We start from the raw sequence: 16,647 nt of genomic DNA, 5'->3' as shown, positions 1-16,647 counted from the left end.
CCGGGATAGGATTAGATACACGGCGCAGCAGGCGGCGTCACCCGGGATAGGATTAGATACACGGCGCAGCAGGCGGCGTCACCCGGGATAGGATTGGATACACGGCTTAGCAGGCGGCATCACCCGGGATAGGATTGGATACACGGCACAGCAGATGGCGTCACCCGGGACAGGATTAGATACACGGCTCAGCAGGCGGCGTCACCCGGGATAGGATTAGATACACTGGATAGGATTAGCGGCACGGCAGACAGCATCACACGGGATAGGATTAGATACACGGCACGGCAGACAGCATCACACGGGATAGGATTAGATACACGGCACGGCAGACAGCATCATACGGGATAGGATTAGATACACGGCACTTGCTTAGTGAAGATTTTGCCTACAACAACCAATCAGAGCTCAGATTACATGCGGTAAATAAGCGTAGGATCACACAGCGGTTTAACTCCCCACCAAAGTCCACATACAGATTTTGATGCGCATTGTGGTGTTAATTTTCACCATGTAATTCATAGGACAACTAGTTCGGCCACCATCAAGCCACCGCCCAACTCTCTTACAATGAGCCCAAGTCCACATATAATACATCCCCGCATGTATATGTGGTGTCTGGGTGAAGTGGCAACAACCCTTATAGGAGCCCATAAAAATGAGGCAGATTTATTTTCTTAAAGGGAAAGGGCTCTTTTATTAGTTTTACCTGAAATAGTGCCCTCTAGTGTTTGTGTGGTGCAATTACACCAGGGTGAATTTTTATACATCACTTTCAAAAGTAGAAGACAAGACAGTGTAGAATGTGTACACAGTATATACAAGGTAGGGGTAAGGGGGTCCCTGAATCAGGGAATCTTGCTCTTTGTGCTATTAATGTACGACTCCAGAATGAAGATAGTTTCGTCCACCTGGATCTCACTGGCATCCAATCTGCAGGTCAAAGAGGAAAAGTTAAAAGGCCAAGTATCATCATACAATCCCAATTAGAAAAGAAAAAAAAATACAATAATTTCTAGATCTCGCCTAACCATATTTTATTCCCAGTAGAACATATCAGAGGGAAGAGGTTTCTCGATTACATTTAAAAAGATTAACTTAATCGACTAATTTTCACTAAGTCACATGATTGTATACAAAAAGAGTATGTTAAAGAGGCAGAGTCTCTGAGAAGCAGAGATGGTTGGAGGTCGCCAATATGTGAAAAACTGCTCTAAAAATTGTGGAACAATGTTAGAAAAATGCTCTTCAATGTAAAATTGTGAAAACTTTGAATATCTCACCATCTACAGTCCATAACACCATCAGAAGGTTCAGAGAGTCTGGCGAAATTCATGTGCACAAGGGACAAGACCAACAGTCCGTATTGGTTGCTGGAGATCTACGGGCCCTCAGGCGGCGCTGCATTATAAACAGGCATGATTCTGTAATGTAATATCTGCATGGGCTCAGGAATACTTCTAGAAATCATTGTGATCGCAGTTCTCCATACAATCCACAAATACAAGTTACAGCTGTATCATGCAGAGAAGACGCCATATATAACAACACAATCCAGAAACGCCAGCGTCTTCTCTGGGCCAAAGCTAATTTACAATGGACTGAAGCAAAATGGGAAAACTGTTCTGTGGTCAGATGAAGCAACATTTGTATTTTTTGGGGAAACCACAGACGCTGTGTCCTGCGGACTCAAGAGGAGAGGGACCATCCAGCTTGTTATCAGCATTCAGACCTGCATCTCTGTGGGTATGGGGTGACATTAGTGCCTATGGCATGGGCAGCTTACACATCCTGACAGGCACTATCAATGCTGAGTGGTATACAGAGGTGGGAGACCAACATATGTTCCCATCCAGACAACATCTCTTTCAGGGAAGACCTTGTAAATTCTAGTAAGACAATACTAAACCCCATACTCCATCCATCACAACAGCATGGCTTCCAGAAGAAGAGTCCGAGGGTTAACCGGCCCCCTGCGGTCCGGACCTTCCACCAATAGGAAATATATGGCGCATTATGAAACTAAAAATCCGGCAAAGCCGACTGATGAGCCGCTAGAATCCTCCATCAGACAAGAAGGGGACAACATTCCTCTCCCAAAACTCCAGTAACTGGTCTCCTCACTTCCGAAGAGGGGATGCTACACAATGGTAGACACGGCCTCGCCCAACTATTGTGAGATGTGTTGCTGCTATAAATGTCCAAAGGAGTTAATTTTTTTTAAATGAGATGGAAAATGCCTCCCCTCCCCCCTCTGATATGCTCTACGGGGAATAAAATATGTTATATTCTTATTTCTTTCCATGTATTTACATTTTACAGAGCAGCACAACCCATTTGTAATTGGGTTGTACATACACATATAAAAGCTCACCAACGGCTCCAGGAAATAATCATGGGAGGCTCGGACCCCGGTGACACATCTACTCCATCTACTCACTTATTAACGTTCCGTTTCAGGTTCTCGAGTTGCTGGCGTTCCGGCGCGGTGATCATCTCCTCGATCTCCTGCAGCTGTGACTCCTCAGCCCCAGTAGCTTGCATGGAGGTGATGATGGCTTCAATCCTCTGCGATTTCTCCAGCAGCCTCCTGTACGAGAGGACAGTGATGAAGTCACAGTTATATATATACCCCAACAGAGGGCGCAATAATCCACCACCTTCATAGCCAATAGTGGTAGTAGCCCTTTTAGAATACGATTAGTTCTTACTTGTTTTCCTTGGTCTCAAACTGTCGCCTCTCGATCAGATTAGCCACAGTCTGTAGGGAGAAGAGGCAGAAATAAAACTGCTGCTTCTCTCTGTCTCATAAGGAATATTTACCAAAAGCAGATGATAAAACTTGGAGCAGTTCCTGCCCGTGACCTACAGGTGGTGCTAAAGAAACTGTGCCTTACTGCACTCTATCACCACCTGCAGGCTACAAGCAGAACTGCATCTGCATCAACAATAACGTCATGCCTGCACTGGGGTATCAGGATGTTGTCTGTACCTTGTAACATCTCTGCAGCAACATCCGGGTGGCCGAGAGAGGATTCACAGCGTACAGGTAGAAGGTTCGAGATGGCGCATGATCTGGAGTTTTAGGAATTTCCTGTACAAGAAAGATTATGAGACAGACAGAAAGAGACAGGTCAGGAATGTGGAGCAGAGAAACGCGTAAATGGTGGCAAATTGTACAAAATTTTGCAAAAACAAGAAATATCTATATATCTGTAGCTGGACACTACTCGGCACTGTGGTAGTTAGTGCCCCTTTAGGTAGTTGCTCTGGCGCTTCTGACATTATAAAGCCATCGCTTTACGTGACACAACCCCGTATCACTTGAGGTGCTGCTCGCTGGTATCAGGCACCTCTAGAATGCATGTCGAAGACACATGCTGAACCAGGAAAGTTGGAGGAGATGAGAAATGCCTAACCGCAATTCTCATGTGTGTAGCGTCCTGACATTCCCCTTGCCATTTCCTCCCTAAAACACAATGCCACATATGAAGTGGTTACTGCCAGCTATAAATGGTCGCCTTCCCTCCAAAATGAGGAATAGAAAAACTGAGAGAGCGGCAAGACGGAAAAGAGAAGACACAACCAGGGAGATGAGCTACAGAGGATATGAATCCAGATGCTTGCAACGAGGCAACTACGAGAAGGAAGCGGGAAGGCCACAGAGTCTAAGGTAAACTTCCACAGCCCAAAGCCGTACCCATTCCTCCTACCACCAACTGAGAAAACACAACAGCACAAAAATGACCAAGACCAGATATAATTAAAAAATCTGCGTCCATATTATACAATACTGACCCCCACCAATACCACCCAGCATGTACAAGAATATAACTACTATAATACCCCCCAATGTACAAGAATATAACTGCTATAATACTGCCTCCTATGTACAAGAATATAACTACTATAATACTGCCCCCTATGTACAAGAATATAACTACTATAATACTGCCCCCTATGTACAAGAATATAACTACTATAATACTGCCTCCTATGTACAAGAATATAACTACTATAATACTGCCCCCTATGTACAAGAATATAACTACTATAATACTGCCCCCTATGTACAAGAATATAACTACTATAATACTGCCCCCTATGTACAAGAATATAACTACTATAATACTGCCCCTATGTACAAGAATATAACTACTATAATACTGCCCCTATGTACAAGAATATAACTACTATAATACTGCCCCCTATGTACAAGAATATAACTACTATAATACTGCCCCTATGTACAAGAATATAACTACTATAATACTGCCCCTATGTACAAGAATATAACTACTATAATACTGCCTCCTATGTACAAGAATATAACTACTATAATAATGCCCCCTATGTACAAGAATATAACTACTATAATACTGCCCCCTATGTACAAGAATATAATTACTATAATACTGCCCCCTATGTACAAGAATATAACTACTATAATACTGCTCCCATGCACAAGAATATAACTACTATAATACTGCCCCCTATGTACAAGAATATAACTACTATAATACTGCCCCCTATGTACAAGAATATAATTACTATAATACTGCCCCCTATGTACAAGAATATAACTACTATAATACTGCCCCCTATGTACAAGAATATAACTACTATAATACTGCCCCCTATGTACAAGAATATAACTACTATAATACTGCCCCCTATGTACAAGAATATAACTACTATAATACTGCCTCCTATGTACAAAAATATAACTACTAAAATACTGCCCCCTATGTACAAGAATAGAACTACTATAATACTGCTTCCTATGTACAAGAATTTAACTACTATAATACTGCCTCCCATGCACAAGAATAGAACGACTATAATACTGCCCCCTATGTACAAGAATATAACTACTAGAATACTGCCTCCCATGTACAAGAATAGAACTACTATAATATTTCTCCTATGTACAAGAATATAACTACTATAATACTGCCTCCTATGTACAAGAATATAACTACTATAATACTGCCCCTATGTACAAGAATATAACTACTATAATACTGCTCCTATGTACAAGAATATAACTACTATAATACTGCTCCTATGTACAAGAATATAACTACTATAATACTGCCCCCTATGTACAAGAATATAACTACTATAATACTGCTCCCATGTACAAGAATATAACTACTATAATACTGCTCCTATGTACAAGAATATAACTACTATAATACTGCTCCCTTTGTACAAGAATATAACTAACATAATACTGCCTCCTATGTACAAGAATATAACTACTATAATACTGCTCCTATGTACAAGAATAGAACTACTATAATACTGCTTCCTATGTACAAGAATATAACTACTATAATACTGCCCCGTGTACAAGAATATAACTACTATAATACTGCCCCCTATGTACAAGAATATAACTACTATACTACTGCCCCCTATGTACAAGACTATAACTACTATAATACTGCCTCCTATGTACAAGAATATATTTACTATAATACTGCCCCCTATGTACAAGAATATATTTACTATAATACTGCCCCCTATGTACAAGAATATAACTACTATAATACTGCCTCCTATGTACAAGGCTATAACTACTAGAATACTGCCTCCCATGTACAAGAATAGAACTAGTATAATACTGCCTCCTATGTACAAAAATATAACTACTAAAATACTGCCGCCTATGTACAAGAATATAACTACTATAATACTGCCCTCTATGTACAAGAATATAACTACTATAATACTGCTTCCTATGTACAAGAATTTAACTACTATAATACTGCCTCCCATGCACAAGAATAGAACTACTATAATACTGCCTCCTATGTAGAAGAATAGAACTACTATAATACTGCCCCCTATGTACAAGAATATAACTACTATAATACTGCTCCTATGTACAATAATATAGCTAGTATAATACTGCCCCCTATGTACAAGAATATAACTACTATAATACTGCCTCCTATGTACAAGAATATAACTACTATAATACTGCCCCCTATGTACAAGAATATAACTACTATAATACTGCCTCCTATGTGCAAGAATATAACTACTAGAATACTGCCCCGTGTACAAGAATATAACTACTATAATACTGCTCCTATGTACAATAATATAGCTAGTATAATACTGCCTCCTATGTACAAGAATATAACTACTATAATACTGTCCCATATGTACAAGAATATAACTACTATAATACTGCCTCCTATGTACAAGAATATAACTACTATAATACTGCCCCTATGTACAAGAATATAACTACTATAATACTGCTCCTTATGTACAAGAATATAACTACTATAATACTGCCCCCTATGTACAAGAATATAACTACTATAATACTGCCCCTTATGTACAAGAATATAACTACTATAATACTGCCTTCTATGTACAAGAATATAACTACTATAATACTGCTCCCATGTACAAGAATATAACTACTATAATACTGCTCCTATGTACAAGAATATAACTACTATAATACTGCTCCTATGTACAAGAATATAACTACTATAATACTGCTCCTATGTACAATAATATAGCTAGTATAACACTGCCCTCTATGTACAAGAATATAACTACTATAATACTGTCCCCTATATACAAGAATATAACTACTATAATACTGCTCCCTATGTACAAGAATATAACTACTATAATACTGCCCCGTGTACAAGAATATAACTACTATAATACTGCCCCCTATGTACAAGAATATAACTACTATAATACTGCCTCCTATGTACAAGAATATAACTACTATAATACAGCCCCCTATGTACAAGAATATAACTACTATAATACTGCCTTCTATGTGCAAGAATATAACTACTATAATACTGCCCCGTGTACAAGAATATAACTACTATAATACTGCTCCTATGTACAATAATATAGCTAGTATAACACTGCCCTCTATGTACAAGAATATAACTACTATAATACTGTCCCCTATATACAAGAATATAACTACTATAATACTGCTCCCTATGTACAAGAATATAACTACTATAATACTGCCCCTTATGTACAAGAATATAACTACTATAATACTGCCCCTTATGTACAAGAATATAACTACTATAATACTGCCTTCTATGTGCAAGAATATAACTACTATAATACTGCTCCTATGTACAAGAATATAACTACTATAATACTGCTCCTATGTACAATAATATAGCTAGTATAACACTGCCCTCTATGTACAAGAATATAACTACTATAATACTGTCCCCTATATACAAGAATATAACTACTATAATACTGCTCCCTATGTACAAGAATATAACTACTATAATACTGCCCCGTGTACAAGAATATAACTACTATAATACTGCCCCGTGTACAAGAATATAACTACTATAATACTGCCTCCTATGTACAAGAATATAACTACTATAATACTGCTCCTATGTACAATAATATAGCTAGTATAACACTGCCCTCTATGTACAAGAATATAACTACTATAATACTGTCCCCTATATACAAGAATATAACTACTATAATACTGCTCCCTATGTACAAGAATATAACTACTATAATACTGCCCCGTGTACAAGAATATAACTACTATAATACTGCCCCCTATGTACAAGAATATAACTACTATAATACTGCCTCCTATGTACAAGAATATAACTACTATAATACTGCCTCCTATGTACAAGACTATAACTACTATAATACTGCCTCCTATGTACAAGAATATAACTACTATAATACTGCTCCCTATGTACAAGAATATAACTACTATAATACTGCCTCCTATGTACAAGAATATAACTACTATAATACTGCTCCCTATGTACAAGACTATAACTACTATAATACTGCTCCTATGTACAAGAATATAACTACTATAATACTGCCCCCTATGTACAAGAATATAACTACTATAATACTGCCTCCTATGTACAAGAATATAACTACTATAATACTGCCTCCTATGTACAAGAATATAACTACTATAATACTGCCCCCTATGTACAAGAATATAACTACTATAATACTGCCTCCTATGTACAAGAATATAACTACTATAATACTGCCCCTATGTACAAGAATATAACTACTATAATACTGCTCCCTATGTACAAGAATATAACTACTATAATACTGCCTTTATGTACAAGAATATAACTACTATAATACTGCCCCCTATGTACAAGAATATAACTACTATAATACTGCCTCCTATGTACAAGAATATAACTACTATAATACTGCCTTTATGTACAAGAATATAACTACTATAATACTGCCCCCTATGTACAAGAATATAACTACTATAATACTGCCCCCTATGTACAAGAATATAACTACTATAATACTGCCTCCTATGTACAAGAATATAACTACTATAATACTGCTCCCTATGTACAAGAATATAACTACTATAATACTGCTCCCTATGTACAAGAATATAACTACTATAATACTGCCCTCTATGTACAAGAATATAACTACTATAATACTGCCCCCTATGTACAAGAATATAACTACTATAATACTGCCCCCTATGTACAAGAATATAACTACTATAATACTGCCCCTATGTACAAGAATATAACTACTATAATACTGCCCTCTATGTACAAGAATATAACTACTATAATACTGCCCCCTATGTACAAGAATATAACTACTATAATACCGCCCCCTATGTACAAGAATATAACTACTATAATACCGCCCCCTATGTACAAGAATATAACTACTATAATACCGCCCCCTATGTACAAGAATATAACTACTATAATACCGCCCCTATGTACAGGAATATAACTACTATAATACTGCCTCCTATGTACAAGAATATAACTACTATAATACTGCCTCTATGTACAAGAATATAACTACTATAATACTGCCTCTATGTACAGGAATATAACTACTATAATACTGCCTCCCTATGTACAAGAATATAACTACTATAATACTGCCCCCTCTGTACAGGAATATAACTACTATAATACTGCCCCTATGTACAAGAATATAACTACTATAATACTGCCCCCTATGTACAAGAATATAACTACTATAATACTGCCTCTATGTACAAGAATATAACTACTATAATACTGCCTCCCTATGTACAAGAATATAACTACTATAATACTGCCCTCTATGTACAGGAATATAACTACTATAATACTGCCCCTATGTACAAGAATATAACTACTATAATACTGCCCCCTATGTACAAGAATATAACTACTATAATACGGCCCCCTATGTACAAGAATATAACTACTATAATACTACCCCTATGTACAAGTATATAAGTACTATAATACGGCCCCCTATGTACAAGAATATAACTACTATAATACTACCCCTATGTACAAGTATATAAGTACTATAATACGGCCCCCTATGTACAAGAATATAACTACTATAATACTACCCCTATGTACAAGAATATAACTACTATAATACTGCCCCCAATGTACAAGAATATAACTACTATAATACTGCTCCTATGTACAAGAATATAACTACTATAATACTGCTCCTATGTACAAGTATATAAGTACTATAATACTGCCCCCTATGGACATATAGATGTCACTGACCTGCAGTGTGACCAGGTTGACTGATAACATCTTATATAACATGTCTTTTGCCTCCTTGGCTGGGATCATTGCAAAATCCTCCACTTGTTTCTGCTCCAAGTGCCTCTTACGTAGGAGGAGTCGGAAGATTCGGGCGCAGCGAGAGCCAAACCTGCCACAACAAACAAACCGTTCAACTAAAACATAGTAAGGCGGGTCTCACACAAACGAGTCAGATTTTGCAGCAGAATCAAGTCTCTCCGTCTCTGAACCCGATCAGCAACTCCTTGTACCTTCGCTTTCTATACTGCGGATGACCGCAGACGCTCGGCATCGGTCATGCGCAGTACATATTTCTTATTTTAAATCTTTGTTGTTCCTGCGCCATCACTGGGCAATGACACAGGCAGGGGCCTAACTATAGAGGATGCAGGGGATGCGGTTGCACCCGGGCCCAGGAGCCCTAGGGGGCCCAAAGGCCTCTCTTCTCCATATAGGGAACCCAGTACTATGAGTAAATCATTATAGTTGGGGGCCCTGTTACAAGTTTTGCATCGGGGCCCGGGAGCTTCAAGTTACGCCTCTGGACACGGGTACCCGCGGCCCATTCGCATTGTCAATTGCAGATAGGCTGCGGGTTGGGCGGCTTCCATTGACTTCAATCCATGCGAATTCCGCAGAAAAATAGAACGTGCCGCGATTTTAAATCCGCTCACAGAAATCAGCATCTCTGTGCGCTCATCTGAGCGGACTCGCGAATGTTCTATTTTTTCAGAGGGTGTGGAATACCATGAATTCCGCAATTTAAATGCGGTAGCGCGAGACTGGCCTGAAAGAAAAACGTGCAGAACTGCCTTTTTTCACGCTTCTCACCTCTCTTGGACGATGGACTCCAGGTTGGAGGTAGCCAGGGTGGCCACAGCTTTGTGAAGATCTTACGGGGTTAAGTTATCAATAAAACAAAAAGTGAAAACAAAATTCTGACAAATGCTGGCTTATTCCCCCCCCCCCCTCTAAAAAAAACTAAAAACTAAAAACACATAGATCTCGTAAGGATACTGATGACAAACATTCCCCCACCGCTGTCTCCTGACCGTCCGACAAACTCCAGCTGAAATCAACCAGAAGAGACAGCCGTTACAGGGGGCGGGCCATTCAGGGTGACGCCGCTACACACGACGAGTCATTACCGGGTCGTCCGCCAGCAGCGTCAGGTACTGATCCAACACCTGCTTGGAGATGTTGTATCCGGCAGGTAAAGCTCGGAAAATCTGCAAAACAGGAAAAATGGAAAGAGTTCTTAAAGGGGCGTTCCACCTCATAGACTCCGCCTCGTATGGAGTAGCCCTTTAACCTCTTAATGACTCCTTAATGGCCATAAAGACATGACATTGGTTTGGGGGATTTTCATCTTCACTTTTCAGAAACCAGAACTTTTTATTTTCCGCCCCCACGGCCGTACGAGGAATGTTTTTTAGTGGAGAGTTGTTGTTTTAATTGGTTGTATTGTATAACCTTTATTAATTTTTTTTTGGAGGGCAGGGAGAAAAGACACTTGAATTCTGTCATACGATAATACCAAGACACATATACATACCCATCGAGAAAAGGGGGTCTATTGTGCAAAAGTAGAAAAACTTAAAAGAAAAAAAATACATTTATATATCTCACACACAGTGTTTCCCCAAAAATAAGACAGTCTTAGATTAATTTTGGCCACAAAAGAGGCGCTAGGACTTATTTTCGGGAAGCTCTTCTTACACTTACCTAATAGGCGCCGTCTGGGTCCCTCCCGCTGGTCTCCCGAGTTCCGGCAGGCTTGCTTGCAGTTCTGTGCTGCCAACAGAATGTTGCTTCCTTGTAATGGGGATCGTAAAACCCCACCTCCAAGTAGCGATGCCTTTAATTTGTTCTCGAGCGCCACGACTCAGCCAATCAATGCAGCGCTCAAAGAACCAATCACAGCCATCACATTGGTTTATTGAGCGCTGTGGCTCAGCCAACCAGAGCCATCACCTGCTGGAAGCGGGGTTTACAAACCCTGTTACCAGGAAGCGATCTTCTGTTGGCGGCTGAGAACTGCAAGCAAGCCTGATGGAACCTGATCGGCGCCTGCTAGGTAATATGTATGTTTGGTTTTTTTTTAGTGTAGTGTAGCTATGGCTTATTTTTGGGGTAGGGCTTATATTTCAACCGCCCCCCCCCCCCCCCTTCCCTCCAAAAGAAAAAAAATTAGGGTAAGGCGCATATATATATTTTTTCTTTTAGGTTTTGCTACTTTTGCACAATAAACCCCCTTTTTCTGATTTTTTTTTCTTTTCAAGACTAATATATCATTTTTCTGTTTTTGCATTTTTTATGTCCTTGTCAGGGTCTTGAACCTGTGATGCTATGATCTCTATAATACATTGCAGTACTTTTGTACTACAGTGCATTACTGCTCCTGATAGTGATCGCAGGCCATGGCAGACCTGGACACCATTGTCTAGCATCCAGTTGCTAGCCTATTGAGATTACATAGCAAGGGACCGGTGACGTCACAGAAGTAACGCCCTCCCTCCATCAACACCTTACATGCTGCAGCCAACATTGACCGCGGCATGTAAGGGATTAATAGCAGGGATCTCTGTTCTTCCTGATCCCAGCTGTTGCAGTGGGAGGCTGCCCGTCAGGGGTGGAGTTGTCCTTAAAGGGATTCTGTCATTAGAAAAAATAAATAAAATAGTACTTACCACATCTTCTCCTGCAGTCCCCATGGGTCAGCCCTCCATAACAAAAAGTTAATGATTAGGCTTGCTTCTGGTGAGGGAGGGGGGGGGGGGGACTGCAGGAGAAGATTTGGTAAGAAGACTGGGGAGTAATAGGTAAGTATTGATTTTTTTGTTCTAATGAAAAACCCCTTTAAAGGAGATGTCTCGAGGAAGCAGTGAATTTTTTTTTTTGCCCAGTCCCCCTAATTAAGCATACATTACTAAGCCCCCCTGTAAATGACTTTTCTAGCTGGTTTGTACTTACAGTTCCAGCGTTTCAGCAACTTATAAAAGTTTCCCCAAGATGGCCGCCGGCTTTTTTCCCATCGCTTGCTGCAGCCCGACGTGCGCGCTCCCGAGACGCTACCAGCAGTGTCTCCATGACAACCAGACGCCACGCAGCCGCCGACCGGACCCCTGGAGTGAACACGGCCGACCAGTCACCCACCGCCAGGCAGCAGGTAACCGGCGCAGCCCCCGGCCCCCCCACGCTAGACCCGGCTCCCCAGCGCTACCGCCCCGGCTCCCCAGCGCTAGACCCTGACAGACGAAGGCCCCCTCGGCCCAGCGCTAGGCCCCGGAGCCCAGCGCTAGGTTCCGGAGCCCAGCGCTAGGTTCCGGAGCCCAGCGCTAGGTTCCGGAGCCCAGCGCTAGGTTCCGGAGCCCAGGTGAAGGCCCCGGAGCCCAGCGCTGGGCTCCGGAACCTAGCGCTGGGCTCCGGGACCTTCACCTGTTAGTGAAGATCACCCCCGACCCATCACTTACCTGGGCGGCTTCTCGGGACAGCTGGGCTGGTCTTCTCCACTGGGCAGCTCCAGTTTCTGCACCTTCCTCTAACAGAGGATGGTACAGAATGGCCGCTCCAGCGTGCTCCCGAGCAGTGACAGCTCGTCAGCGCATGCGCAGAAGAGCTGTAGCGGGGAGCACACTGAAGCGGCTCGTGCTGAAAGGAGAAGACCGGACTGCGCAAGCGCGTCTAAAAAAGCAAGCTGCCAGCGAATTTAGACGGAACCATGGAGACGGGGACGCTAGCAACGGAACAGGTGAGTATATAACTTCTGTATGGCTCATATTTAATGCACGATGTATATTACAAAGTGCATTAATATGGCCATACGGAAGTGTATAACCCCACTTGCTTTCGCGAGACCTCCCCTTTAATGGGGTTGTCCGGCATAGAAAAACATGTCCGCCTTCCTTCAGAAACAGCGCAACAATCATTCAAGGGTTGTTGGTGGTATTGCAGCTCATCCTCACCTAGAAAACCCCTTTAAATCTGCCGATCCCATTTAGAACACTTTTTTTCTGCTGGAGCGGGGCTCTAGCTTCACAATTATATACGGGTGACCTTACCTCGTTAGAGGAGAGCGGCTGTGTAAATGCAGCTCTGGAGGAGGTGGTGATTTCGCTCATCCTCAGCATGGTGCGAACGATCTCACTGCTGGTCTGGAACACAAAATATACGCTTGTATCAAGTACTGCAATCCCAAACATCAAGCTGCGGCCCAGTATGTACACTGACGATGCCCCCTGCTGGCCATGTGAGAATACATACAGATATGTGAGGCACAAGGCTCGGAGCGACTCCTGCGACTACCTGGTCCATCTTATTGGACACGGCGCTAATGATGGCCTGGTCCCGGAAGTGCTGGTGGAAGCGATCCATGTTGATCTGCCAATAGATGCCGTCGTCCTGTCCCCTCTGAGAAAGAGGACACAGTCACATGAGCTGAGACTAAATGCACAACACCGCCCCCTGCTGGCGGGAACTGACCTCTGCATCTGTGTCTCTCTTTAGTCTCTTGCTTTGACTCGCACCTTCATCGTCATCAGAAGAACGGCGCCGCTTCCCCCTCCCTGCGGAGAACATGAGACGTCACCGATCGCCCGATCCTTCCGAATAACGCGGGCGCCGACGAACCTCCTTACCGATCAGTGTGACTTTGGGGACGATGTACATCTCCTTCTCGTTAGTAGCTAGAGTGGGGGCTGGGGGGCGCCGTCCCTCTGTGCTGGGCGTATCCCCAGTATCGGAGATGGACGGGCATCTCTGTACAAAGTGGGTGTCTGCCAGTTGGCTGAAGGTTGCCAACACATCGCTGTACTCCATGCTCTTGCCGTCTGTAAGAAGAAACGATAATGGGGATGGGAGACGACCACAAAGTATTGGATGCAACTATAAAAAAAAGCCTCAGCTGTATGAGCCAGGATGGGTAATCAACCTCCAGATGTAAAATAACAATGATCCCATTCACTGCCAGCAAGCAAAGCTCTTAACAATTGAAAGAACATAGACTAGTAAGTTGAGAATGGTTCCTGCGGTTAAGGTTTTCTACCACTAGAGGTCACTGCTCTACAGGACTCTGTATTATACGGTTGGCAGCCCCCATGCAGATACAGGAGGATATCAGTAAGGCTGGGTTCCCACACGGCGTATTCCTGGCGGAAATCTCACGGTTTGGTTGCAGCGAAAAACTGCAAGATTTCCGCCAGGGTTTTGGAGCGGCTTGGCCACACGCTTTTCCGTTGCGTCCGGCGCTTCCATAGAGGAGAGCGCGGCCGCAATATGGGAAAAAAAAAAATGGACATGCTGCGGCGGGGAAATCCGCGCCGCAACTCCGGCTTCTGCCATCTTTGCCGCGACGGATTTGCCGTCCCGTGTGGACGAGATTTCTGAAAAAATTCGTCCACATGGCTGGCGAATCGCGGGATTAGCGGCCACAGGCGGATTTGCCGCGGCGAATTTCCGGACTGAATTTTTCGTGGCAAATGCGCCCCGTGTGAACCCAGCCTCACAGCGTCACTCACCTTCCATGGTTTCGGTCAGTCGGTCGGCGACTTTCTTCACCACAGTGGTCACCGTCATCTTCCCGTTCAGCAGCAGTTCCTCCACGATGAGCTCGCCCGTGTCTCTGTACAGGGTCTTAGCCGTGTAGATGTAGCGGGGGAAGCGGAGGATGCGCAGGCAGCGGTCGCACTGGGCGGAGTACTCCACGAAGCCGCGCTTGTGCATCCGATACGTCACCAGGTTGTGCTGAATGAGGACACACAGCGCCTTCTTCACCTGCCGGAAAACCAAACGTATACCGCCAGGTGTACCCCGTATAATGTATACCGCCAGGTGTACCCCATATAATGTATACCGCCAGGTGTACCCCGTATAATGTATACACTGGATTTACCCATCCACCCCCTTCAGCGTACGTATATATATCGTAAACCATATCCCCCCCTTACCAGTCTAAACCCGCGCCCCATATCTGGCCCCCTACCGCTCTATACCCGCGCTCCATATCCGCCCCACCACTCTATATCCGCACCCACTAAACGCTCCCATCTTGAGGTGGCCCCTGCTGTGTAATGAATAAAAGGTTTTGTGGGTCACCTTCTCCAATACCTCTGCTTGCTTTAAGTGAATGGAAACAGATGGAAAACTTGAACGGAGCCCGTCGTTCTCACAGCTGAGGGTTTGTTACAGTTGTGTCCTCTGTGAGATGAGAGTCCATTACTATGTATCAGTCTGCAGCCACGGAGGATTGTCTACGCCGGACACATTGTAACAAATCCTCAGCCATGAAACGCATGGGGTCGGACAGGTTCTCAGCCTCTGGCTGTTTCCATGTACTGACAGCAAGCAGAGATCCTGAGTATGGCAGGAAGCAGAGTCCTCACCTGATCCGTGGAGGTCCCGGTCTCGCTGACGATGACTCTCAGTGGCTGAGCGCCGGTCCGCGTGAGGAAGACGCCGACACGCTCCACGATCTCCCCGTAGTGCTCCTGCAGCAGGAGGGAGCTGAGCCGCATCTCCACCGCCGTCATGGCCGACCTGGAACAGGACATGCTAGGAGTTGTAGTCCCACTAGAAATCATGCTGGTTCTTGTAGTACTGCCATAAGGGGCACCACAACTCCCAGCATGGGATACAATACTGTATGGGAGTTCTCTTACACCTAGAGCATCATCTCATGCTGTAGAACTACAAGTTCCAGCATAGCACCAGAGGCTGAGACTTGTAGTGTCACCACTGAACTTGATACTCCCAGCATGCCCTGACAGTTCTGCTGGGAGCTGTAGTACCACAATACCTCTTACCCTCAGCAGTCACGTGTAAGCTCCGGTACCGACCGCCTCTACATCACCAGGACTACAGACGTGTGTCAGCTTTGGTTGTTAATAAAGTTTCATGATACACTTGTTTGAAGCGACCAGTTTGGAGCGTCGCTAGGAGCTGGACGCTCTGCTCTTCTATCGCTGGTTGTGGAGGACCAGGGGGGGGGGGAAACAGTACGCCTCTCGCTGGTTGCAGAGTGGGATAGAGCGACTGTGACAGGAGG

The 16,647-nt window shown here is 43.2% G+C and overlaps 1 protein-coding gene across 2 annotated transcripts; it reads right to left on the bottom strand.

Annotated features, from left to right (window-relative positions):
- Positions 1 to 678: 678 nt before the first annotated feature.
- POLR3C (RNA polymerase III subunit C) lies at positions 679 to 16,615 on the bottom strand. 2 transcript variants are annotated; one of them, XM_066608713.1, is made up of 15 exons: positions 16,406 to 16,615; positions 15,986 to 16,139; positions 15,122 to 15,377; positions 14,243 to 14,434; positions 14,088 to 14,170; positions 13,908 to 14,015; positions 13,667 to 13,759; positions 10,754 to 10,834; positions 10,623 to 10,674; positions 10,437 to 10,497; positions 9,585 to 9,735; positions 2,993 to 3,094; positions 2,712 to 2,761; positions 2,441 to 2,590; positions 679 to 933 (listed from the first exon to the last, which is right to left on the bottom strand). In XM_066608713.1, the coding sequence occupies exons 2-15, from the start codon at positions 16,130 to 16,132 to the stop codon at positions 849 to 851; spliced, it is 1,611 nt and encodes a 536-aa protein (XP_066464810.1). In that variant the 5' UTR covers positions 16,133 to 16,139; positions 16,406 to 16,615; the 3' UTR covers positions 679 to 848. The 2 variants fall into 2 exon arrangements, with proteins under 2 accessions (XP_066464810.1, XP_066464811.1); XM_066608714.1 differs by having other exon boundaries at positions 13,911 to 14,015; positions 16,406 to 16,614.
- Between the last annotated feature and the right edge of the window lie 32 nt (positions 16,616 to 16,647).

The sequence above is a fragment of the Eleutherodactylus coqui genome, chromosome 6, assembly GCF_035609145.1.
Source record: "Eleutherodactylus coqui strain aEleCoq1 chromosome 6, aEleCoq1.hap1, whole genome shotgun sequence".
Classification (NCBI taxonomy): domain Eukaryota; kingdom Metazoa; phylum Chordata; class Amphibia; order Anura; family Eleutherodactylidae; genus Eleutherodactylus; species Eleutherodactylus coqui.
Note: the sequence above shows the minus strand (reverse complement) of the source record. Positions and strands in the feature narration are given on the sequence as shown.

What these genes read in the sequence shown, in the direction of transcription:
- POLR3C (XM_066608713.1), bottom strand. Translation starts at nt 16,132, where the DNA reads ATGACGGCGGTGGAGATGCGGCTCAGCTCCCTCCTGCTGCAGGAGCAC. An exon ending in GAGTCCATCGTCCAAGAGAG is followed by an intron (nt 9,736 to 10,436) that starts GTGAGAAGCGTG and finishes TTGTTGTGGCAG; the next exon opens with GTTTGGCTCTCGCTGCGCCC. An exon ending in TCAACCTGGTCACACTGCAG is followed by an intron (nt 3,095 to 9,584) that starts GTCAGTGACATC and finishes TTTCTTGTACAG; the next exon opens with GAAATTCCTAAAACTCCAGA.